This window comes from Thalassophryne amazonica, chromosome 10 (genome assembly GCF_902500255.1).
Source record: "Thalassophryne amazonica chromosome 10, fThaAma1.1, whole genome shotgun sequence".
Classification (NCBI taxonomy): domain Eukaryota; kingdom Metazoa; phylum Chordata; class Actinopteri; order Batrachoidiformes; family Batrachoididae; genus Thalassophryne; species Thalassophryne amazonica.
Window position 1 is genome coordinate 33,751,957 of NC_047112.1, and position 26,652 is coordinate 33,778,608.

The following is a 26,652-nucleotide window of genomic DNA, read 5'->3' on the forward strand; positions in this document are numbered from 1 at the left end:
CACTAGATATCAGAAACCGTGTGTATACGGTAATCTAAACACTGTAGCAGCCATTTCCCTTTCATAGTCTAACTTGCCTGAAAAGCAAAAGTAACTTGTCCATATCAGTCTAAGTGATCAGTCTTTCGCAACCACCTTGGCATAAGCGTGCTTTATGAGCTGATTATTGTGTGGATGTGTGACCTAAGGTTGTGTTCACACTGCCAAATGCAGTCAGAATGATCACTGACTTGATTAAACAAAGATAAACAAAAACCTCATTCCAAGGAAAGTGAAAGGATAAATGCATTATCGCCACGGTAAAGTCAGCTGACTCCTTTTATTATACGTTGTATTTAAAGTGTTGTGTCAAAATTCAAACTCTAAAGAAATTGAATGCCAAACGATTTATATGTAACAAACTTATTAACAGCTTCATTAAATGTATTTTATTCATATAAACAAAACACTGAAATTTCTAAATAGATTCTGATATACATTTAGTATTAATTTCAAGTTCTTCCCAAACATGGCGTTTGTCCGCCTTTGATCACGTCGAGGTGAATGATTTACTTTCTTCAAAAACAAGTTGCAGTACTTGTAGTGAAGAGTTTTGTAGCACTCAGGTCCATTTTGACATCTACGAGTGATTCTTAGACTATGGGCACTTATTATGTCCTTTGATCATATTGTATGAAAAACAGAAAAAAAAGGGGAAATTTCACACTTTTATAGTTATCTTTACAATGAAAGTGTGTTAAGAAATTTGTTCTAGTAGTCTATGATGACTTTTTCACCTTTTTTCAGCATCATTATATGCAAATATTGCCGTTCTGTGCTTGTCCCACACCCAGACTTTTGATCTTCAATGATAAAAATGAATGGTAAAAAAAAACGTTTTTTGTAATGTTTTAAAATATCTCTGAATAAAATATCAGTAAAATAATTAAAACATAATTGGGGTATTCAATGTCATACAACTGTTGTGATTTTTTTTAAACAAAATGTAGTTGTCCCACACTATTGCTGTAATTTCCACCACAACACTGTAATGTCCCTTTAAACAGTTTGTATGAAAGATTGTTTGGGTAGTTTCTATGGAGATAAACAGTGACATCAGAGCACATGTATATAGCGCCAAATCACAACAAACAGTTGCCCCAAGGCGTTTTATATTGTAAGGCAATGGTGTGGTGGAAATTACATTTACAAGGCCAATAGTGCCCGTAGTTAAAGAATCACCCTTACTCGGACAACAGAAGTTGCGCAAAACACGTTACCTTTTTTGGAGGGGGTTCTTTGTACTGTTACACAAAATGCTACAAATATGTTAACATGTTTCATATTACCACCAATTTTCAAAATGCAAAGCCAGTAGATTTTAAACCACTGACATTGTGCAACAACAGAATTTCTAAATAAACAGCAAGTCAAGACAAATTCCTTGGCACTCGGTAAATTTGATGAACTGCCGCTGTCCCACATAGTGTAAACATTCATGTTTGAACTGGGAGCAGTCAGCGACTTCTTCACATCATTGCAGAAGTTAAAATACCATTGTACCAATTACTGTGAAGTGGAACACAACATGTGGGAGCAGAACTGGAACAAAAACGGCGGGAAACGAGTGGAAGCAATAAGATTACAATGACTGTTTTGCCTCTGGGGTAAAATCAAATTGTGAGAAGACAGATTATGTTACATGTGTTTGGAGAATCACTTTTTGGTGAGAAAGTCTTTACACACCCAACCCAAAGAAATAGGTACAGAAATAAATAAATGAATAAAATAAAATAAAAATAAATGAGGCAGTTGTTTGCCTCAAAATAAGTTTATTTAACTGAAATAATTCAAATAATGATCCAAACTATTTCAGTAAAATGATCTTGGTTAATCGGATTTGGATCAACAAAAGGTCCTGAAGGTTTTAAGCATCCTGCACATCGATTTTGCAGTTTTGCTCCATCAACTGAGCCACAGTCACATTATAAAATGGGTTTCATCTGTCTTGCTTTCTTTCAAAGTCAAACTCTTTGACGTTTAAAGAGTTTCAAATCTCACAGAATGAACAAAATGTAGTCTCTACTGAAATCCAAGCATTATAATGTTGGTGTGGTTTTGTAATGTGTTTCAAAATTGCAACTCATTTTAATGAAGAGAACATATTTACCTGGGGGAATTCCATAATAAACAGAGTGCCCTCCAAAACTACTGGAACACTTGGAATTTCACACATTTTAATTTCTTTATGCTGTTTCAAATACAAAAATAAACATTTCTTTAGTTATCTTCCTTAAACTCAAATTTAAAGCAAATCTCAATAACCTGATATAAATGAATTAAAAATATAAAAGCCACGCTGAAAAAAGAGAATAACTGAACCAACTTAAATGAATTGTTTCAACTGTTAACATCTAAATGAATTAAGTTGTTTGAACTTAAGTTTGTAAGTTGGAGTTGATCTAACTTACTAACTTAAGTTCAAACAACTTAATTCATTTAGGTGTTACCAATTGAAAGAACTTTTTAAGGTGGTTCTTTTTTCATTGGAAGGCTTTGGTATAATAATAATCAGTTTTATCACCAGTTTTCTTCAGACAAGTCAGGGGATGAATACATGAACATTTCCAAGTCACTGACTATGTATTGGACTTTGTTTAAATAAATTATGAAGAAATACAAACAGTATGGCACTCTGTGTTAAATCTGTGTGAAGTAGATAGTTCTTAAAAACTGAGTGACTGTACAAGAAGAAGACTCAGGGAAGCCACCAAGACACCCAGACAAACTCAGAATAAGTTATAGACTTTTGTGGATGTGATTGGAGAAATTGTGCATAGTGCATGTTTTGCATTTTGTATACCCAGTTATATAGCTTTATGATGAAGGTGTATAGCGGAGGATTTTCTTTCACCAACACATCAACTCTAGGCTTGCATCTTAGATGTACCTTCTGGCAAATTGTAGCTGAACTTTCAGGGCTTCTCTTTAAGAAAATCCTCTATACAACATTACCTCTAACCTTGCTGACATGAAATATGGCATTCCACAGGGGTTCATCTTAGGCCCCCTGCTTTTCACTCTTTATATTGCCCCCTTGGGCACATATATGCTGATGACACTCAGATATACATGCCGATAACTAGGGGTAATCTCATACATCAAGACTTTAGAGGATTGCCTTGCGCCAGTGAAAAGCTGGATGTCCATCAGTTTTTTACTTTTAAACTTGGACAAGTTTAAACAGTATTTTCTCCAAGATTTTGGGCAAATTACACACAAACAAGGAAAGTGGACATGTGTTGCAGCTTGTTTATGATCCGGAGCGCAAACGTGTCGAGGCAGTTGTGTAGGCAAGAGAATGTAGCTACTTTGGTTAGCTGTGTAGGCTAACACTTACCGACAAGATATCTCCCATTTGCCTCGTCTTGCCTTCTCCACTGGGAACTGAAAAAAAGTGCACTTTTTGCAAATGCTTCGGTGATTGCAGCCGAAAATAAAACGGTACACCAGAGCGGCTGTCATCGTAAGTGGTCAAATCCCGCAATATCACACAAGCTTCAAACGAGACTGCGGTGCCCTATTCTGTTTTTAAAAATGGACATCTTGCTGGAATCATAGCCTGAGAAAAAGGTATTGTTGTGGGTTTTGAGAGATAACAGCTGAAAACAGTTTCAACATACTTTTACTTTGACTCATGAGTTGGGTCTCACACATTGCCATAATTACAGAGAGAGAAGTGAGATTCAAGTAAATATCCATGAATGTGTTAAACATGAGCAAACACAAGTACAATACTTGTCATAGATATTGACAAAATAAGATTAGAATTGTGCAAAACTTAATAATTTGTAAGCTTCCCATATCTTTCCAAGATAAAATGCACATCTGTTAACATCAAGATATTTTAGACCAATGTTTTCATGTTGAAATATATATATATATATATATATATATATATATATATATATATATATATATATATATATATATATATCATATTTTCTGGAGTATAAGTGACACCTTTTTCTGTATTATCAGCTAATTAAGTTGGGATTTTTTTTCATTGTTGTAGTGTACTTATTAGTGTCATTTTTTATTATTGCAGTTTATTTTCTTTAATGCTTTGATTCCCGTGAAAGTATATAAATAGTTATTATAATTATTATTATGAATAGCAAATGCATGATTTTTTTTTTTGGTATACAAGTGGCACGTGACTATAAGTCGCAGGACGTCCAAAAGTCGAAGAAAAAACAAAAAACCCCATCATGACTTATAGTCCGGAAAGTACAAGTTTAATTTCTGTTGGACCCAGCATGTTCTGTCTGTCTCTCTTATAGGATTACACGTGAACTGGGATTACTGTAGAACATTCACGACTAAGAAGGATTGAAAGATGCTGATAGTCATGCAGTTGCAGTACTTGCTGAATGATTTGCATCACCCAGTGTATGTACTGAGCATAGAGTAGCTGCTGACGTCATCAGCACAGAAGTCTTCAACATTTATGTCTCTGAAGCTGCAGCCTAATATTGAACACCACAACAGCAGTGCTCTCTTTTTAAAATGAGCGCCCTGCTAAGGGGAAGAAAACAGTGAAAGATGGTTAAGGCATGAGCAGCAGTCATATAAGAGCACATGAATCAGCACTGAAAGTGCTAAAAAAATTTATTTCTACATCGGACGTTCCTCACATCTCTTGCATTCACGTTCACTGTCTTTCAGCAAAATGTGGAAGTCTGGAGCTCGAAACACTTCCCAGTAGCTGGTTTTAATTCATCCTCCTCTTCGTCATCCTCTTCCTCACATCCACCATCATCAAATAATCCAAGAAGGTGCTTCTTCAAATTTGCAAACAGGTTAACTCGGGTAAATAGGATGCACTAGAACAAATTTCTGTCTTAATTCACAGTACACTATAGTCTTTTACTTATTTTTTGCTGAACTAATCCAGTTACCGTAATTTAACAATGGGACAGCAATGTCATCTTTGTAGAGGCACAAACTATTGTTTGTTACAGTACACACGCTGTAGAATCACAAGACCCTACTGACAACTCTCTATCTGCCAGTACGGTACTGTAAATTAAAATGGAAAATTGTCACAAGTGTGAGTGAGGACATGATATACGCCACACTCCTGTTTAGACATCAGGGAAATTTGACTGATGTGGGTGTGATAGACTGCTGCAGGCAATGACAAAGGTTGACACAATAATCATAATTTATTGCAGCACTACACGGTAGGTATTCAGTATGAATAAAATCTTGTCTATCACAAAAGAAAGTGGACATATTGCTTTTGGTGGACACCTTGAGCCGGGGCATTTCTGATCTCTAGTTTACAATGATTCCTGAAACCGAAGAGAAAATCATTAGAATTGATTAAACCTGCAACACAGTAGTAGAAAGGTTTTGATTTCCTTTGTTTTTCTTCCTTTCTTCCTTTGAATCAATCTTGGACAAATGTTGGACATGTGCACATGATGATGGAGGTCACGCCTAGGATTGTTTGTTGGTGCCTTGAGTCCTGGATGGCAACCATCCAGGCAAAAAAACAGTCCATCCCCACTTTATGAATGCAGCCGTCTGTCTGTCCATGTCTGCAGAAATGTATGACAGTAATCTTATCAACGCATTATTTTAGATTGCCGTGTAGATCTTTTGACACCTCCTCCTCTTGTAATTTCAGATCTGGCATATTACAGTATGCCACAGACAGCTGAGGGAGTGTGTTTATCCACAGGTGCTGCAGGCCATTTCCTCAGCCTCCTGTACTCATCAGGGTGTACAGCTGAGTAAACCACTGCCTCCACTGCCCTCCTCTTCTGGACCCGATGGAGGAGAATTCTGTAGGTTCCTGTCAGTGGGCTCCGACAGTCTAAGCAGGAATTGTTCTGGAAATGTGCTGTTACAATACCTAGATCAGACAGCAAGCCCTTCACCTCCTCTTCCTCCACACACAGAGCCTGACTGGTCTGAGCGAACTGGGCCGGGGTCAGGGGCAGCAGGGCGTACGGCTGAGGGTACTCAATGCCCTTCAGCCAGCCACTGTTTGTAATCTGAGTGAGAGAGGCACGATCAGCAGGGACGCGGCACAGCAAGCTCTTAATTACAAGCTGGCACTCATCGGGCACATAGTCCGGGATAGTGTATCCCCCCTGCAGAATGCAGCGCTTCAGCTTGCCCATGGTGTCCCCGTAAAAGGGCATCGTTGCCGTCACCATGAAGTACAATAGGATGCCCAAGGCCCAAATATCTGAGTAACGCCCACTGTAGCCATTCTCCCGAAACAGTTCCGGGGCAGCGTATGGCGGCGAACCACAAAAATCGGTGAAAAGCTCGTTGGGGCCACTGTCTCTGCTGAAGCCAAAATCACCCACCTTAATGCAATAACTTGTGGTGTAGAAGATATTCTCTGCCTTAAGGTCTCTGTGGACGATGTTGTTGTCATGCTAAAAGGTTACACACAACAATAGTGTAAATCGCTTTCAGGAATTCGCTTTATGTACACTGAATTTTGTGGAATTAAAAACATAAAATAAATTGAGGGGGTTTATTACTTATTATACATTTTAAACAATAATGCCAATTTTTGGTAACATTGTTTAATATCAGTAAGTTATCATTTTACCTTGATGATTTTAAGTAAATACATATCCCTTCAAATGTTTAAAAAATAAGTTTTAAATTAAAAAAAACTGAACTATATGATTTATGAAGTCCAGATTGTGAGTAGATTTAACACTCACCATGTGTGTAAGAGCAGAGATGATTTGTGTGTAGATCAGCTTTGTATCCAAGTCTTTTAGCTTCCCTCTGGTGGTGATTTGATGGAACAGGTCTCCACCACTGCCATATTCCATCACCAGATACAACTTCCTGTTGGTTTCGATGACCTCGTAGAGACGCACAATGTTGGGGTGGCACAACTTCTCCATGCAGCTGATCTCTGAGGAAGACAACGGCTGGTTCTTCTTATCCAGGCGCACCTTGTCCACGATCTTAACAGCTACTCTCTCTGAGACAAAAAAAGAGGTCAGATGCCACTGATGGTTTGAAAACAGGCCTGACAAGGTCAAAATACAGGTACTTGGAGGATATAAACACATTAGAAAAAAAAAAAGAAAAGGAATATACCATTACGAAAGTGACAAATGAAGATTAAATTAGATGGGGGTATTTGGAGAGCACATCCCTTTGCTAAGGCTTTGGTTTTTAAAGTTTAACAATATTATTGTTACATGTACACACTCTATTATTTACATTGCACATATTAATATAGGTGTGTGTTCCTGAACATAAATAATATTTTACTGATAATAACATATGACTCTGTGACATTATGTGCTTTGGTTACTGACAGATTACATGTTGTCTAATTTTTCTTTTCTACATCAGTGTATTGTACTTGATTTGCTATGAAAACATAGGTTTGGTGTGATACATGCGTCAGGTGTACACACTGTTAACACACATTCTTCCTTTATAAATTCCAATTCATGAGTGGGAAAGACCCATGGCTTTTCTACTGACATACCATGTTTTCCAGAGTATAAATTGAAGTGGTGTTGTCGAGTCCACTTCCCCCAAGGCCAAGGTAAAGTCTGAGTTCTGGGTATCCAAGGCCAAGACTGTCACAACAACTCGAGGCAGAGGCCGAGTATTATACGAAGTCTATGGTAGCTGCTGTGGACCATTCCCACAAATTCATGCATAATTTCAAGCCACAGCCAAGTGAGCTAGACGTGGCCTTTAGCGTACGTTCGTGATGCAATGTGCATTTAGGGGGAGGAATATGTAACGTTATCACGACAGGCACTTTTTTGTTTAGTGAGAAGTAAACAGTGCGAAACATAGGTTAAAACAAGCGGCCTTGAACTGGCGTCGCCGACCGAACAGTCCCCCTAAAAATCGTTCTCCCTGATGATGCGGTTCAGAGATTAATACCTCATTTCTGTTTCAAACTTCACTCCAGTCATCATCTATCTCAGTAACAGATATCTGAAGCTTTTGTACAATGATCATTTCCACATAAATTCAGCATTATTTCATCATAAAAGGCAGCGGAAGCGATCAGAGTGCTGCGGCTAAACAAGCTGCTAGCTGATGCGTTCACTGCGCGTTGGACATTTAAAAGCATCACGGAATTTCGCCTCGTTTCTGCTTAAAACTGCCTCATTTCTGCTTAAAACTGACTTTAGAATTATTTAAGAGGTTTTACCTTTATCATCTGATGGTTTAATCCATTTGATTGCTCTCAGACATGCTGCTGTGGTCTGAAATAATGCATGTGCAGATGCAAAAGGCAGACCGATTTTTAGGGGCGGACCGTTCGGTCTGCGACACTGGCTTTGGCTTATTCTTCTCGGCTGGCCAAGATTGTCGTTACATTGTGAAGCCAAGGCTGGCCTCAAGATCTCCAACACTGATAAATTCCAGGCGTTTTTTTTTTTTTCCCTAGTTTTTGAGGTCCTGCAATTTATACTCTGTGCGATTTATAATCCAGAAAGTATGGTAGATGTTCATTACCTAGGAAGTAATCATGACCTCAACCACAGAAGGCCCTGACAGGTTTTTTAAATGTAACACCAAATGTTATGAGCAAATTTTAATTACCATGGATTTAGTGGAGAGGCATGTCTTGGGTCAAGGAAGTGCACTGAAGTGAATCTAAGACCATTCAAAGCATTCACATAATAATTTGTGGTTCCTGACCTTTAGTCAAAGCATGGACACCCAGTTTGACGTTAGAGAAATTGCCCTGACCGATCTCTCCACGGAGTTCATAGAAGCCAACCCTTCGCCCGAGCATCAGGTCGTTGATAATCCTGTCGTTGTGTGCCATGTCATAGATGACCTTGTCAAACGGTGACAGTCTCATCCTCTCTGCATCACTCAGTGGTGGTTTGGCACTTGTGGTTGCTAAGGATGGAGCCTTGAGCTTCTTTTCCATCTGTACAACCACATGTTTGGATTTTTTGTTTGCTTTCTGCATTGGCCATAGACCTGCTTTGCAACCTAAGACAAATAAATTAAAGAAATTAAAACTGAAGTTAGCATTTGGAAGTAGTCTGGCCAGAACAGACACAAAAGGCTTTTTGAAGGAGCCTGTAGAAACTTGATAGTAACAACATTGCGTAACATTACTGCGTAAACACTAAGCATCATGTTCCAGATAACAAAATGCAAATTACATTTTATAAACTCCAACCAGAGATGCTAATCCATCAAAGTCTTATTGAAAAAAAAAAAAAATTTAAAACTCTATTCATTTTTTTTTTTTTTCATACTGAACTGTTGTCTTCTTAAAAAAAACATCTGTGAGCCACAACAAGATATACTCGTAAATGTTCCAATTCCAATGAAGTTGGGACGTTGTGTAAAATGTAAATAAAAACAGAATACAATGATTTTCAAATCCTCTTCAACCTATATTCAGTTAAATACACCACAAAGACAAGATATATAATGTTCAAACTGATCAACTTTATTGTTTTTGTGCAAATATTTGCTCATTTTCAAATGGATGCCTGCAACACGTTTCAAAATGTTTCTCAACATTCAATGGCAAGGAATTTAGGGGTTCCATCATCTACATTTTACACAATGTCCCAACTGCATTGGAATTGGGGTTTGTGGGACACTGCTAAGAAGACTGACCTCCATTACCTTCATCCTGAATGTGGTTCTTGAACTTTATTGCTCTTAATGTGTTTATTTTTAGATTAGCCTTAAAGTGAAAGCTGTGTGTTATATTTATCCTGAAAGTTATATTGTTGATATGAATTTTTGTTACATTTTTCATATTTTTCTTTCATATATGTAAGGTAAAGTTCTGTTAAGACTACCCCCTTGGCCTTATCCATCCACTGTGGTCCTCACCACTCAGATGCCTGCGTGCTGGATCATGCATAGAGAAAGGTGCCACATGGCCAAAATGTCGAAGCTGACACTCCCTTCCAATGCAAGTGATACTCCTCATTTTAGTCTCCCTGTAAGTAACTACTTCTTTGACACAAAGTCACTCCAGTGGTACCCAACAATTCTCTGAAAACACCTGGTACCAAAGAAATCCAATTGTTGCCTTTGATGAGTGGCTAGCATCCAAGTCTCACATCGCCAAACATCTTTCATCCATTGACCTCATGATTCCATAAGCTCTTCCCAGGCATCTCTCAGTCTTAAAGGCTGAGGACCTGGAGACATGAATGTCACTGCCAAGATAAGAGAATGTTTCTACAAGTTCAACACTTTCACCAAATACAGATACATTTGTGATGGCTGAGTCCAGGAAGTCATTAAAAGCCTGGATCTCAGTCTTGATCCAGGACAAGTGCAAACCAACACTCTGATTCTCAAGTGTTGCAATCAGGCTAAAGATCACAGCATCGTCCATGAAATCAAGGTCAATAATCCTTTCTTTGCCAACAAATGTACCCAGGTCACTGGTTTCCACAAACCGACCCAACACCCAGTCTGTGCAAGCACTGAAGTGTCATTTTTACCCAGGTAAAGCACATAATTAGATTATGATTTGTGGACAGAATTTTTAACATGAAAAGGCTAATATGATAGCCATGGTTTATATTTAAGTTGCTTATGTTAGGCCTGACTAGGACTCTTTATTAACTGCACAACCAGAAGTGTAGGCTCTTGTGAATGCCTTGAACTCTGTGTACTACTTATTTATCAGTTGGTGTACGAGGTCTATTAGAAAAGTATCCAACCTTATTTTTTTTTTTCAAAAACCATATGGATTTGAATCACGTGTGATTGCGTCAGACAAGCTTGAACCCTCGTGCGCATGCGTGAGTTTTTCCACACCTGTCGGTTGCGTCATTCGCCTGTGAGCAGGCTTTGAGTGAGGAGTGGTCCAGCCCCTCGGCGGATTTTCATTGTCAGGAAATGGCGGAATGATTTGGGCTTTTTTTCCATCTGAATTTTTTCAGAAACTGTTAGAGACTGGCAGCTGGAAACCATTAGAAAAATTTATCTGGCTTTCAGTGAAAATTTTACGGGCTTCACAGAGAATAAGGACTGTTACTACAGCTTTAAGGACGCTCGGCGTGCCGCGTTCTGTGCCGCCATCGAGAGCCACAAACCACCGGATCATTTCTAAACAGATGGCTCTGTGGATCCAAGACCGTTGTGTGCACTTTCTCTGGTTATCACAAGAGCTGGACATCAGCCATTTTCCGGCAGATTTCACTTTTAACAAGAGATTTTGTCATGGAAAGCCGAGCGGAGGCTTCGCGCATCACGACCGATTTGCTGATGGAGTGAGACAAAGGAACACCTCCGTTTTGGTCTCACAGGACGGCTTTGAGATGGTGTTCAGACAGCTGTTAGTGGTTTTTCCATCGAGTGATTATCCGAGAAATTGTGGATGTGCCTGGACATGCCAGAGCATGTCCCGTGAGGCTTCATCACGGCGTTGCTTTGTGCCATGCGGCACCGCCGCAATGCACAGAATTCCTCCGCACGTCTGTCTCAATGTGCCGAAAAAGTGCTGATGTCCACGTCTTTTCACAATTCCTGTGCTAGTCAGACAACGTCCCGGATAAAACACAGCGTCCAGTTTGGAAATGAACGGCACATTCCACTGTTACAGGAGTTTTTGTCATGGAAAGAGGAGCGGAGGCTTCGCTCATCGCGGCGGTGCCGCATGGCACACAGCAACGCCGTGATGAAGCCTTGCGGGACATTATCTGGCATGTCCAGGCACATCCACAATTTCTCGGATAATCACTCGATGGAAAAACCACCGACATCTGTCTGAACGCCATCTCAAAGCCATACTGTGAGACCAAAACAGAGGTGTTCCTTTGTCTCGCTCCATCAGCAAATCGGTCGTGACGTGCGAAGCCTCCGCTCGGCTTTCCATGACAAAATCTCTTGTTAAAAGTGAAATCTGCCGGAAAATGGCTGATGTCCAGCTCTTGTGATAACCAGAGAAAGTGCACACGACGGTCTCGGATCCACAGAGCCATCCGTTTAGAAATGATCCGGTGGCTTGTGGCTCTCGATGGCGGCATGGAGCGTGGCGCGCCAAGTGTCCTTAAAGCCATCCTTAAAGCTGTCCTTAAAGCTGTAGTAACAGTCCTTATTCTCTGTGAAGCCCGTAAAATTTTCACCGAAAGCCAGATAAATTTTTCGAATGGTTTCCAGCTGCCAGTCTCTAACAGTTTCTGAAAAAATTCTGATGGAAAAAAAGCCCAAATCATTCCGCCATTTCCTGACAATGAAAATCTGCCGAGGGGCTGGACCACTCCTCACTCAAAGCCTGCTCACAGGCGAATGACGCAACCTACAGGCGTGGAAAAACTCACGCATGCGCACGAGGCTTCAAGCTTGTCTGACGCAATCACACGTGATTCAAATCCATATGGTTTTTGAAAAAAATGATAAGGTCGGATACTTTTCTAATAGACCTCGTATATCATATCAGTGCAACAAAAGTTTTTTATTGTGAGAAACAATACAGGCAGATGTTAGACCACTTATCCTTTAAGTCATATCGGTTTGACTCTGTTGAAAGAAAACTGCACATAACTACTTGCAGTGTCGGGAAAGTTCCTTTTGAAATGTAATAGGCTACAGATGACCAGTTCCTATGTTAAAAATCTAATAAGTGATGTAACTGTTTTAATTACTTTAGCACAGTAATGTAACATTACTTTGATTACTTTTCCAACAAATGTTTTAAACTGGACAATAAAGCTGAAAAAAATCTTAAAAATATAAACGTAAGCCTAGAAGTGTACTGTAGAATTCCTAACAGATCCTCCAGGAATTTGCAATGCTAGGATATCAACAAATAATACAACAAAGAATTCAACCAACACAGTACATGTACATATACAGAGAGATAGATGGATATATTGTTGAATAACTGAGATATAAATTTCTGGAGGGACTGCCGTATCAGTGATTATATATATATATATATATATATATATATATATATATATATATATATAAATGTAAAGCAACATAGTCCTAAAAACATTTTTACACATTACATTTTCTTTTTTTATTTTATCCAAATGTAATGCTTTCATAATCACCAATATTTTAACTAATAATGGAATGTAATTATATAATTTTCCCAGTAACTCACTGATTTAATTTATTTTGTAATTTAATTAGGTAACTCCATTGCATGTAGGTACTCCCCAACACTGACTACATGACTGAATAGGAGATGTGTAGAGATGGACAATGACTAAGATAAAGCAGCTCATCATCAAGAATGGACTCTTGCAGTCCTGCAGACTAATGATAAGCTTCTCATGCACATTACCAATGATGGTTTAATTTTAGCCTGTATTCAGGTCAGTGCCAAAAGTTGTCAGGATTAGATCCTTTAAGATAAAGCATTAACAGGTCATTTTTAGCTGGAGGGAGGATATTTATACTATACTGTGGGAAACTAAATGGAGGACTAGCAGCTTTCAAAGTATTTTATTTTTGTGAAAGTTTTGTGTCATACAAATCTATTTATATGAAGTATATTAATGGCAACTAACCAATAAATGAGGCATCAGATGTTTAAAATAAACTGTATAATGTATATTCCTGAACAAATAAATACAGTGGTGCTCATGTCTTACAATGTTGTAGCCTGTAGTTGTTCTTCACAGATATCAGCCAATTCAACAATAAGCATATAAGATTTATACCTAAAATGTAAAGAAAATTGATTTACAGTGCACCGGCAATGTATTCACAGCGCTTCACTTTTTCCATATTTTGTTATATTACAGCTGATTTGAATTTCTTCCATTTACAGATGATGGAGGTCACTGTGATCATTGGCACCGTCAAAGCAGCAGAAATATTTCTGTACACTTCCCCAGATTTGTGCCTTGAGACAATCCTGTCTCAGAGGTCTACAGACAATTCCCTTAACTTCATGCTTGGTTTGTGCTCTGACATGCACTGTCAACTGTGGGACCTTATATGGAGACAGGTGTGTGCCTTTCCAAATCACATCCAATCAACTGAATTTACCCCAGATGGGCAAGGTGTAGAAACATCTCAAGGATGATCAGTGGAAACAGGATACCTCTAAGGTTAACTTTGAGCTTCATGGCAAAAACTGCAAATTCTTATATACATGTGATTTGATCTTTTTTCACATCATTATGTGAAAATCATTATTATTAATGATTATTATTATTATTATTATTATCATTATTATTATTGTCATTATGAATTTCATCCATTTTGGAATAAGGCTGTAACATAACAAAATGTGGAAAAAGTGAAGCACTGTGAATAATTTTCAGATGAACTGTCCCATGATCCTTGCTACAAAAATGACAGAAAATGATCTATGACGGAGATAAACTCACCTGGGAGCTGTGGATCTTTCATGGTCTCTCTCCAGACTCCTAACACCTGACTGTCACTGCACATGTGAATGGAACTTCAGACGGCTAAAGCAGATGACATAATCCTATTAACTCAGAGTATTAGTGTCCTGCACCTTTGGTTCTCTCACATGGGCAAAAACTGTGGAAATGCCGCATACACACTTCTGAAGAATATATTATTCTATATATTAAAAGCCAGGTGACCTCTGTGTATGGGGATATGGCTTTGATCACGGACAAACTGGGGAGAGCTGACATTTGCCGTTTGGTATGCTTATGCATTTTTGGGTCAAGGATGAATGCCACCAAAACGGAACGCTGGCAGGACTAATATTTTTGGAGAAATTATGGATATTAGCTAACAACAGTGAACAATGGACACTGATAATTACATTCTGGACTCACATGCCATTCCAGCAGGGGCCAGCAAATAATCTATATATTAAAAGCGAAGTGGCCTCTATATGTGTATGCATGCATGCGTGGGTGTACCGTCGAACATGGACATACTGGGGAGAGCTGACATTTGCTTTTTGATAGACTTATGTATTTTGGGTCAAGGATGAATGCTGCCAAAACAGAACATTCATAAGACTAATATTTTGGGGGAAATTACGGATATTACGTAACAACAATGAGCAGTGGACATTGATAATTACATTTTGGGCTCACACGCCATTCTAAATCATTATAGAAACTTTGCATAATTTATCACTTGAAAAATGTCAACTACCTATTTTATAAACACAAGCCAATCTCACCCTGTCTCATGCTCTATGGCTGCTGGGATAGGCTCCTCACAACCCTTAATTGGAGTGAGCAGTTTAAGATGAATGTGAGTGTATAAAAATACATGGATGACAGAAGAAACTGGAAACACTTATTTCCATTGTGGTCCATTTAAAAATCAAATGACAAAATAGAAGTAAAATAAATAAATAAATAATTAATATTAATATTAATAGTTTGTATATCATAACAAAAACCTAAACAATTTATAAATACATTAAGACAGTAAATTAACATTAACAACTACATAATTAACAGGAAATAAAAGGGTTGCGTTCCTCTTCTTAAAATTGTTGAGGTTTAAGGTTTTAAGAACATTGTGGAATCACACACCATTCCAACTCATACAAGCTTTGTTTAATTTATTACCCCCCTTGAAAAATGTCAGCTATGTATTTTATAAACACTGTCAAATCTAGAGCCCATGGATTCCCACAAGCAATGCACTCGTTATTATTGTTATTATTATCATTATTAGTAGTAGTAGTATAGAAAAGAGTAATTTATTTTAAAGAATAGAAAAATGTTTTCTTGCAAATAACATTTAGAACAATAATAATAATAATAATAATAATAACAATGCAATTATGTTCATTTGGCCAATTACATTGGCCTCTGAAATTTGGAGAAAGGAATTCCTAAATAGACAATGCCATATTTTTGTAAACCCCACCTTGAATTAAAGCTGAAAGTCTACGCAACAAGCACATCTTGATCACTGCATTTCAAATCCACTGTCTCACTGTGACAGCCATAGCATACAAAATGATAAAATAAAATACTGAAAATACTTGTGTATCTGACTATAGGGGTGTAAAAATGTAGTCCATAAAAGTATGACCCTTCATCTTTCAACTGCTCCCATTAGGGGTCGCCACAGCAGATCAATTGTTTCTGTCTCACCCTGTCTTCTGTATCTTCCTCTGTCATGTTAACCATCTGCATGTCCTCCCTCAGCACATCCAAAAACGTCCTCTTTGGCCTCCCACTCCTCCTCCTGCCTGGTGACTCCATCTTCAGCATCCTTCTCCCTATATACCCTGTGTCCCTCCTCTGCACATGTCCAAACCATCTCAGTCTCACCTCTCTGGCTTTGTCTCCAAACTGTCCCACCTCTACGGCCTCTCTGATGTGTTAATTCCTAATCCTGTTCATCCTCATCTCTCCCAAAGAACATCACAACATCTTCACCTCTGCCACCTCCAGCTCTGCCTCCTGTCTTTGTTAGTGCTATAGTCTCTGAGATATACAACACAGGTGGTTTCACTACTGTCTTGTAAACTTTCCCTTTCACTCTTGCAGATATCCTTCTGTCACAAATCACTCCTGCCACCTTTCTTCACCCACTTGACCCTGCCTCCTCTCTTTTTCATCTCTCTACCACACTTTCCATTACGTTGGATAATTGACTGACTTCAAGTATTTAAGCACATCTACCTTAACCACCTCTGTTACTTGAAACCACACTATTTCAAAGGGCTCCCTTTCATTCACACACATGTACATACGCAATCTTGCTCCAAATGACTTTCATTCCCCTTCTCTCCAGAGCGTATCGCCACATCTCCAGTCTAGTCTCAACCTGCTCTCTACTCTCATTACAGTTCACAATGTCATGCTAATACTAAATGTGATTGTACATCCACAAGCTGTATATGTGCACATTACTGTAAAGCTGTCCAATCATACGTTTACACAATAATTAGTGAATTTCATTGATACTGTATGATGATTACTTTTTGTGGAATATTATTTAGCCATACACCAAAACAGCTGGTTACTGTTGCTCATTATTAATATAACTCAAATTATATTAGTTTGAAGAACCAGACACAAAAAAACCTCATAGCTACTTACCATCACAAGATGGCGATCACAGCAAATAATGTGAAGTCTCGTGTACTATTTTTGTGACAACTTTATTGAACGAACACAGACACAAACATGAACACAGAAGAGAGACATGCCAGGGAACTACACTAAAACAATAATAAATTAACTATTTGCATACAAATGAGAACCCAAATAAAAACACTGAATTATATTAAAATAAATTGTAAAAGCAAAAACCTCTAGGTAATAAATTAAATAGTTTACAAACATGAATGTTTACTTTTGCAGTTTCGCTGCTACAAAGAATTTAAAAGCGGGATTCTGATTGCTAAAATTTTACAGCAAAACTTTGATTGGCGTTCATTTTCAACGAATTGTAAATTACTCTTTGGAGTCTGTCCAATCACCAGCGAGGATTAGATAGCACGTATAGAAAAAAGAGACTGGAATCTGATTGACAAATCGGTAGGGATTGACGGAAATGAGGACATTGACATCCTGGCTAAACAATCTTTAAGAATGGACAGAAATGATTGGGACATTCCCTTGAGTAAGTTCGAAGGAAAGACTCTTATTAAAGGAAAGGTTATGGAGTTATGGCAGGAATTTTGGGACATGCATGAAACAGGAAGGCACTTACATCAAATCAATAAAGATATTTTAGGTAGAATGGATGTGGCTGGAAGCAGGAAAGAGGAAGTAATCTTGGCCCGTCTCAGGATAGGCCACACAGGTCTTAATAACACTCTTCTACGGATCCATAAACACACAACAGGAGTCTGCCCCAACTGTGACCAACTGGAAACTGTTCATCATGCTCTTATACAGTGGAAGGTGTATATTGAGCAATGGAGGAGACTGTCCACGGTACTGTGCAGAGAGAGTAAGAACACGTCCCGTGGACATCTGCAAAACCCATCACACATCGTGCAAAAACAATTATTTAAATATCTAAAGGACACTGGATTACTTCATCGCATCTAAACAAACGCTTATGGCTGCCAGGAGCTAAGGATTTGTAAATCTCAGCGATCACCCACCAGCCCGGTAGGTGGCGGTAGATGCACCTTAAGATGGTGCCGTCCGCCTTTGGATTTGAAGGAAGAAGATGAAGATTGACAAATTAGCGCTGGCTCCTCCTTTGGAGACCCGGAAGTGCGTGGTGGCGCGCCGCTGTTGTTATGTGTGAAATATGAGCGGCTTTTATTCGTGTCTACATTATTTGTAGGATAATAACAGAATGGCAACTGCAGTGGCAGCAGCACCTGTCACACTCACGGAGCACGACAGTGAGCGGAGCGTGAGCGAGGAGGGGAGCCGCGAGAAGGAGGCGGAGGAGGAGAAAAGCCCGCCGCCGGAGCCCGCCGCCGTTAGCCACAGCCGGCTGTCCAAACTACCGCTGACCCGCATCAGGGCGCTCATGAAAACAGACCCAGACGTGTGTCTCGCCAGCCAGGAGTCTGTCTTTATCATCGCCAAAGCCACGGTGAGGTCAACATCCAACTTCTAAAGGAGTCCCTGGTGTTAGATTTGGATCATTCTGCGCCAACTCTCTTACATGTCAGGACCTTCTCCAGGCCAGATCCTCAGTTTGCTGGAAACAACTATGCAAAATACTAGCTTTCAGTTCCTCACAGTTCAGGAAACAAAGACCTTTTAAAATTTGGCCTCAAACAGCCACATGTGGCAAACACCCCCCCAACGTGCGCGTACACGCATACACTTTTCAAGGGCTTAAAATTTTAGGAGGAATCATCAAAATTTTTAAATTATGGCACCAGTTAGTCTCTAGGATGGATATTTTTTCCATGCTGTAGAAAGCCAAAAATAGATTTTTGTCCAAAATGAACTAAAATAAGGTGAAACTAATATTTTTATACATATATATATATATATATATATTATATATATATATATATATATATAAGTCACAGTGACAGCCACCTCAGATCTTGCGAGATTTTGTGGGATTTGAAACCTCAATAGGGTGAATTGATCGCCAGCTACAGAGAGTGTTGCTTTCCATAGCTGTTAAATGGCTACAGTCTCAGCCTAGAATTTAAGCCTCTTTCAGCAGTAGGTACAGTCGGACATCTGGGTCCCTCATGCCCGCGCACATAGCAACGCACATAGTAACCAGCGAGCCACTGAAAACAAACCACTGTCACGCTCATTTCCTACTTGACGTCCATCGTGCTCACATCTTTCTGCCACGGTTTTTCTACTTAATATACACCAGTTTTCACAGAGAATGCCACGATCATGTGTTGCAGTTGACTGCACCAACCATAAGTTAAAAGATCAATAAGTGCGCTTTTTTTTTCGAGCTCCCGAAGCGCCACATTCTCTTCATTCCGCTCGGCTCGCAGGAACACATTCTGTCTTCAGCTGTGAATTCTCCGCTTTCAGTCTTCCCAACTCTTCCATTTTAGGACCCCTGTTCCATGTCAACGTAATCATGTGACGTTGGTCGAGGCAAGTCCTCATGGTCACTCAGGTCAGCTGGAGGCAGGAACTCTCTGGGTGAGGTTACTGCTGTAGCAGGTTCACCAAGAGAGGCAGCTGCAGGAGGTGAGCTGAGATAAAGCTTCAACTTTGTCCTCATTGACCTGGGGCGCGGCTGGTCGAGATGTTTCACATTTCTGCTTTGGCTGCGGCTATAGCGTTCCACACACGATCATGGCATTTGCTGTGAAAACTGGTGTATATTAAGTAGAAAAAATGTGGCAGAGCAATGACAGTGCAATGGACGTCAAGTAGGAAATGAATGCGACAGCGGTTGTTTTCAGCAGCTCGCTCGTTACTATGTGTGTTGCTATGTGCGCGCACATCAGGACCCAGATATCTGACTGCCTACGCCATTTGGCATGACCAAATCACAGGCTGTAAACAGCTGTAAAGACGACTACATCAACAATGGTTGTGAGTGCGCCTACAGTTTGTTTTCAGCGGCGACCCAAAATGACGGCCGTAACTACGCGGAAGTGACGTAGGCCCGACCGCACCTATAAGTAAAAGTAAGTAAGACTTGTTTATAGAGCACTTATCGCAGGTAAAAATCACAAAGTGCCCCTGAACCCCCGTAGCCTTAGGGGACCTTGTGTCTTCGGCGCTTGGCCGTCCACTCACAGAAAATATTCAGTGAAAAACTTTTCAGTTGCTTGCACCCATGTGTAGCTATGAGTTTATTATTTATTTAAACTTTATATAATAACCAAATTAAATGATCTAACACCCATTTCATATAAATTAAATTTGTGTTCATATTGATGAGGGGCTCAGTCTTCTACTTACAACAGCAACAGGAAGGGTGACTCAGTTTAAGTCACTCAGAGAGTGATGTTGTCTTACTGTTTACTGTACTGTTTAAGTTGTGACTGTGTGATGAAACAGGTTCCAAATATAATGGAACCGATTCCTGTTCCTTAATGTTGAATCTGGTAAATTTGCTGCTTATAAGGAGTAAAACAAATCCTCTGCCTCTAGTAGAATCATAAGCATGCCATAGTACCATACTGAATTGCAGCTTTGGTATAATTTCTTTGCATCATGTAGAATCGCATCGTATTGCACCAAATTGTATCACACTGTGAGGAACTGAATCACTATCAAATACATATCAAATCGCATCGCATCAGGAACAGGGGTGAATCGTATCGCTATATGTATCATATGGCTGGTAGTGTATCGAAGTGCATATCGAATCGTTGTCAGTGATGAGATTCACATGCCTAGAAGGAGCCCCTCTTCGTAAGTACATCATGTTCGCAAAAAGCTTGCCTGCATTTTCTTCTCACTCTCCTTTGCAGGAGCTTTTTGTTGAGATGATTGCCAAAGATGCCTTGGTATACGCCCAGCAAGGGAAGAGAAAAACCTTGCAAAGGAAAGATTTGGGTAAGTATCATGAATGTATTATTTCATATTTTCCTGTCTGCTAGCATGTTGCAAATTGTTTATTTACTTATTATTATTTTTTTTTTTTTTTTGCTTGATGCAATTTCCAGCCTAGATTAGTTAGACACCTGTAAGCTGCTTTGTATGTTCAGTTGTTTGTCTTGTCTTTACTTCCTAATCCACAGATAATGCAATAGAGGCCATAGATGAGTTTGCATTTCTTGAAGGTAAGCTTTTCTGAGAAATAAAATAAATTCATTCATTTTCTGAACCTGCTGATTCCAGTTCAGGGTCATAAGGATGGCTGGAGGTTATTCCAGTGGTCTTTGGGTGGAAGGCAGGGTATGCAATGGGCAGGTTTTTATCTATTTACTTTTTAAAATGGTCATCCCTGAACCTTTAGGCCAGTGTAGTGACTCTAGACCAGGAGTCTGCAACCTCTACTGTCAAACAGCCGTTTTTGTTCCATGTCCCACAAACAAAATTCTTCTGGCTCTGCAAAACACTTGACCCTTGAAGTGAATGGATAAGTGCAATAAAGCTTATAACATTTATATATATGTGTATGTATAAATTTACAACTATAGTTTGTCTTTTTTTTACAACCCCAAATCAGAAAACTATTGGACAGTATGGGGAGGGGGGGCATAATGAGCCTTATATTTCTTTGACTTCTACGTTATTGCTGATAATATGAACCCAAGGTGAATAACTAATAACTTTGAAAAGTAAACAGAAAAACTGAGTAGAGTTCATTTTAGTGTGATGGGTGTCACTCTGATTCCTCCCACCACCACCACCACCCACCCCCTCAGTCTCGTATTGTGCTTAAACATAAAACACAACTACGGTGCATCCAGAAAGCATTCACAGCACTGAACTTTTCCCACATTTTCTTTTTTTATGTTACAGCCATATTCCAAAATAACAGGCCTCAACATTAAGAGTTTTGCCTTTCAGATTTTAGTGGTCACCCTTTGAATGGTGGATGGAAAATCTTCACTGCTACACTTTAAATGCTTTCAAATAGACTAGGGCCAAAAACCTTAACTTTTATCAGACTCTACTGTTGAATTAAAAATAATAATGATAATAGTAATACTGAATGGTGACCATTTTGGATAGAACTGAATAGACTCTTTATTGGTTACACCACACCATCTTACCACACCAACCAGCTTACTTTTTAAAAGTGAAGAAGCCACTTTGATGAGTGGAGAAATGTCTTTAAGACCAACAAGAACTCCAGATGCTGGAAACTTTACATAATAATCCATCTTATCGTACATGATGTCAGTGAAGCCAAAATTAATTTTCAGATGGAACCTGGCACCACCCCTGTGGCTGTTAAAATATATCAGAGTCAATAATGTGACTCTTTTTTGTTGAAGCATTTTTGTACCACAGTAACAGGAAAAAGGATCCAGATCATCTCACAACCGAATATAGTTTGCCAGATAAAATACATTTGATGTTTAGGTTGTAGTGATCTACAATTTGGATTAATATTGTTCTTGTTCTTCTCCTCCTCCTCTTTCTTGTTCTTTTTGTTTTGTTTTTTCTTTTCTCTATAGGCACTCTAGATTAAAGTCTGCTTCAAGTACACTTTAAAAACAGAAAATCTGAAACAAGTTTCTCCTTCTGGAAGATGGTTTACCGTGCAAGCATCTTTGATACTTTTGGAATTTACATTCTCAAATTGGATATTTTCACTTGTTTTTTTAATGCTATTAACATGTTTCCATACATTTTAAATGTAACTTGCAATTTTTTTTTTCCATCTGGGGTGGCCACAGCAGATCCAATGTGGATATGCATATTGATTTGGTACAAGTTCTACTCCAGATACCTTTCCTGACACGGCTCCATGTTACTGTGCTTGGAGAATGGGCACAAGGTGGCCTGTTTTGAAAGTAACTGCAGTAACCACCTGGCCACTGTGCATCTTTTTTTTGTAAATATGTTAACTATTACTGTATAATGTTAATAAATATTGCCCTTCAACTTCAAATGAAATTCAGCAATACTCTATAATGTATCTTTTCATCATTCTGCTACATAATGCAGCAGATAACAGAATATTTGCAGAATAGTCCTTCAAATGGTAATAAAAGCACCAAATTTGGCACAAACACTCCTTAGACATTACTTTTTGAAAAAATGGATTGGCCACTCGAATTTTCAATAGGCAGCCAGGTAGGGGTCGATTGAAGAATTATACAGAGGTCAAAATTTAAAATGCTCTAATATTGAAAACTAGACCACATTGTTTGTCTGAACATAAAGATTCCAAAAAAGGTATAGTTTGGGCTATCTATGACTAAATCTTATGGAATTATGGGGTTAAAAACAGCAAGAATGGTGACAAAGGTCAGTTAACTCTATTGAGTTAGTAGGGTTTTAAAAATGATTAGTTTGCACCATGTGTTATGCTTAGTTATCACGTTACAGGGTAATCCAGTGGATGTTGACATTGTTTGATGTTTACTTTGGAGACCAAGCTTTTAAGAGTCAAAAATACTATTCAATTTATTAATCCTATTAGTTCAACCAATAATTTGCATCACTTTTTACCAAAATTGGAGTAACTAACTGTAACCACCCCTGTACAAACTGAAATTGACCTTTGTCACCATTCTTGCCATTTTTACCCCATAACATTCAGTCATAGATAGTCCAAACTGTACCTTTTTGGAATCTTTTTTTTTTTCCAAAAGAGTAATGTCTAGGGAGTATTTGTCGAATTTGGTGCTTGTATCACCATTTGAAGGATTGTTTCAGTTATCCTCTGCACTAACGCCCTGAAATAAGAGTGGTGGGTGATTAAAAACATGTTTCTTCTGTCTTAGAAGAGAAATGATCTGTGTCAGGTTGATCATTGTTGCCAGAGTACATATTTCACAAAGGTTTTCTGTCTTGCATAACTTCAGAAATGATGGATGGTCTACATTCATTACACTGAAATGCTCCAATCTCATTGTAGGATTCTTTTCCATCAAAGCACTAATCTACAATGTGATCTGATTATATTGTGCAAGAGATGTTTAATAAGTAAAAATGATACTTAGATTGAGAGTTCTCCAAATCATTTTCTATATTTGTGACTTTAGCTCTGTGGTGGCTCAGGAATGTGAACCGTCTTTCCACACCCTTACACACCTACATATAGAATTTCATATCAGGGGCTAAAGTGCACATTTTATTTGATTATCATTGGTAATATTTATTGCATCAGCCTCACTAAGGAAAGCCACGAGTATCATGAGGGTTTTATTACATGCAGTGGCAGGCCTGTACAGACGGACTAACTGCAGTTCTCTTCGACACTGATAATCTGTTTTTGTAACGTATTGTTTAGTTTTGTAAGTATTTTTATTGCTACAAAAATAAAATAATTGGATGGAAACAATGCGATATGTACCTGTACTGAAATAATTTATTTTAAATTGTTGGACTCTTCTGTGACAGGAAAATTGCAGAAAGCTTCAGATGTGTTTTGGGAATCCTCTCCGGGATGTGTATTGTTCTTTCTGGCAGCATTTGTTAAACATTTCCAAAGTGTTGATTTTCCCAGTCTAGTCATTGAATTTTTGCAGTGGGAACTTTTTTTTTTAAAAAATAAATTCCTCAGTGTGTTCCTCAGTGTTCAACTGATTTTTTGGGGGCAGTTTAGTATTTCAGAGTAATGAAACAGAACTGTGGGAAACAGATGTTTAGTTGCAGAAGAGCACCAGTGAACTCCCTGCAGAGGAATGCCTGGCATCTGGAAGGGGAGAACTGTTTCCTCATAAAACACAATCACATAATGTAGAACTGAACGTAACATCTTTTCAATTTGACAGTCAATAAAGACATTCCATTAAGGAAATTTCATGTAAATGGAGAATATGAAGAGCAAGTCATACTGATTTGAATGATGTCACTCTGCTCCTGATTGCTGATTACAGAATTGTGGCTTTTGTTAAAATCATTTATTCTTCAGAATTAAGCAAATAGTCAGGAATCTGTTTAGGTTTAATTGTTCCAAGACTAATGTTTTGCTGTGTAAATGGAATTAGTATTTCTATGTCACGTTGATAGATTTTTTTTTTTTTTTAGATTAATATTAAAAGTTATCACATATGTACAGTAGTGTTCAGAATAATAGTAGTGCTATGTGACTAAAAAGATTAATCCAGGTTTTGAGTATATTTCTTATTGTTACATGGGAAACAAGGTACCAGTAGATTCTCACAAATCCAACAAGACCAAGCATTCATGATATGTACACTCTTAAGGCTATGAAATTGGGCTATTAGTAAAAAAAAAAAAGTAGAAAAGGAGGTGTTCACAATAATAGTAGTGTGGCATTCAGTCAGTGAGTTCATCAGTTTTGTGGAACAAACGGGTGTGAATCAGGTGTCCCCTATTTAAGGATGAAGCCAGCACCTGTTGAACATGCTTTTCTCTTTGAAAGCCTGAGGAAAATGGGACGTTCAAGACATTGTTCAGAAGAACAGCGCAGTTTGACTAAAAAGTTGATTGGAGAGGGGAAAACCTATATGCAGGTGCAAAAAATTATAGGCTGTTCATCTACAATGATCTCCAATGCTTTAAAATGGACAAAAAAAAAAAACAGACGTGTGGAAGAAAACGGAAAACAACCATCAAAATGGATAGAAGAATAACCAGAATGGCAAAGGCTCACCCATTGATCAGCTCCAGGATGATCAAAGACAGTCTGGAGTTACCTGTAAGTGCTGTGACAGTTAGAAGACGCCAGTGTGAAGCTAATTTATTTGCAAGAATCCTCCGCAAAGTCCCTCTGTTAAATAAAAGACGTGCAGAAGAGGTTACAATTTGCCAAAAAACACATCAACTGGCCTAAAGAGAAATGGAGGAATATCTTGTGGACTGATGAGAGTAAAACTGTTCTTTTTGGGTCCAAGGGCCGCAGACAGTTTGTGAGACGACCCCCAAACTCTGAATTCAAGCCACAGTGAAGACAGTGAAGCATGGTGGTGCAAGCATCATGATATGGGCATGTTTCTCCTACTATGGTGTTGGGCCTATATATCGCATACCAAGTATCATGGATCAGTTTGGATATGTCAAAATACTTGAAGAGGTCATGTTGCCTTATGCTGAAGAGGACATGCCCTTGAAATGGGTGTTTCAACAAGACAATGACCCCAAGCACACTAGTAAACGAGCAAAATCTTGGTTCCAAACCAACAAAATTAATGCCTCACAGATGTGAAGAAATCATGAAAAACTGGTTATACAACTAAATACTAGTTTAGTGATTCACAGGATTGCAAAAAAAAAGCAGTTTGAACATAATAGTTTTGAGTTTGTAGCGTCAACAGCAGATGCTACTATTATTGTGAACACCCCCTTTTCTACTTTTTTTTTTACTAATAGCCCAATTTCATAGCCTTAAGACTGTGCATATCATGAATGCTTGGTCTTGTTGGATTTGTGAGAATCTACTGAATCTACTGGTACCTTGTTTCCCATGTAACAATAAGAAATACAGTGGTCCCTCGTTTATCGCAGGAGTTACGTTCTAAAAAATAACCTGCGATAAGCAAAATCTGCTAAGTAGTCAGCGCTATTTTTTTGCAATTATTATAGATGTTTTAAGGCTGTAAAACCCCTCACTACACACTTTATACACTTTTCTCAAACAGGCATTAACATTTTCTCACTTTTCTCTCTTGTGTAAACACTCTCTTTTTCTTCTGTGCGAGAAGATTATGAACAGACACACGCAGAACTCTCCCTTCGCTCA

General features: G+C 38.6%; 2 protein-coding genes across 2 annotated transcripts; one reads left to right on the forward strand and one right to left on the reverse strand.

Moving 5' to 3' along the window:
• Positions 1–5,282: 5,282 nt before the first annotated feature.
• Positions 5,283–14,405, reverse strand: LOC117518571 (serine/threonine-protein kinase NIM1). The gene is made up of 4 exons (XM_034179732.1): positions 14,343–14,405; positions 8,701–9,003; positions 6,735–7,003; positions 5,283–6,437 (listed from the first exon to the last, which is right to left on the reverse strand). Exons 1-4 carry the CDS (start codon positions 14,362–14,364, stop codon positions 5,685–5,687), a joined length of 1,347 nt encoding a protein of 448 aa, XP_034035623.1. The 5' UTR covers positions 14,365–14,405; the 3' UTR covers positions 5,283–5,684.
• A 3,703-nt stretch (positions 14,406–18,108) lies between these two features.
• On the forward strand, positions 18,109–22,886 carry pole4 (polymerase (DNA-directed), epsilon 4, accessory subunit). Its single transcript, XM_034179733.1, has 4 exons — positions 18,109–18,471; positions 20,795–20,879; positions 21,065–21,106; positions 22,454–22,886. Exons 1-4 carry the CDS (start codon positions 18,226–18,228, stop codon positions 22,465–22,467), a joined length of 387 nt encoding a protein of 128 aa, XP_034035624.1. The 5' UTR covers positions 18,109–18,225; the 3' UTR covers positions 22,468–22,886.
• Positions 22,887–26,652: the final 3,766 nt, after the last annotated feature.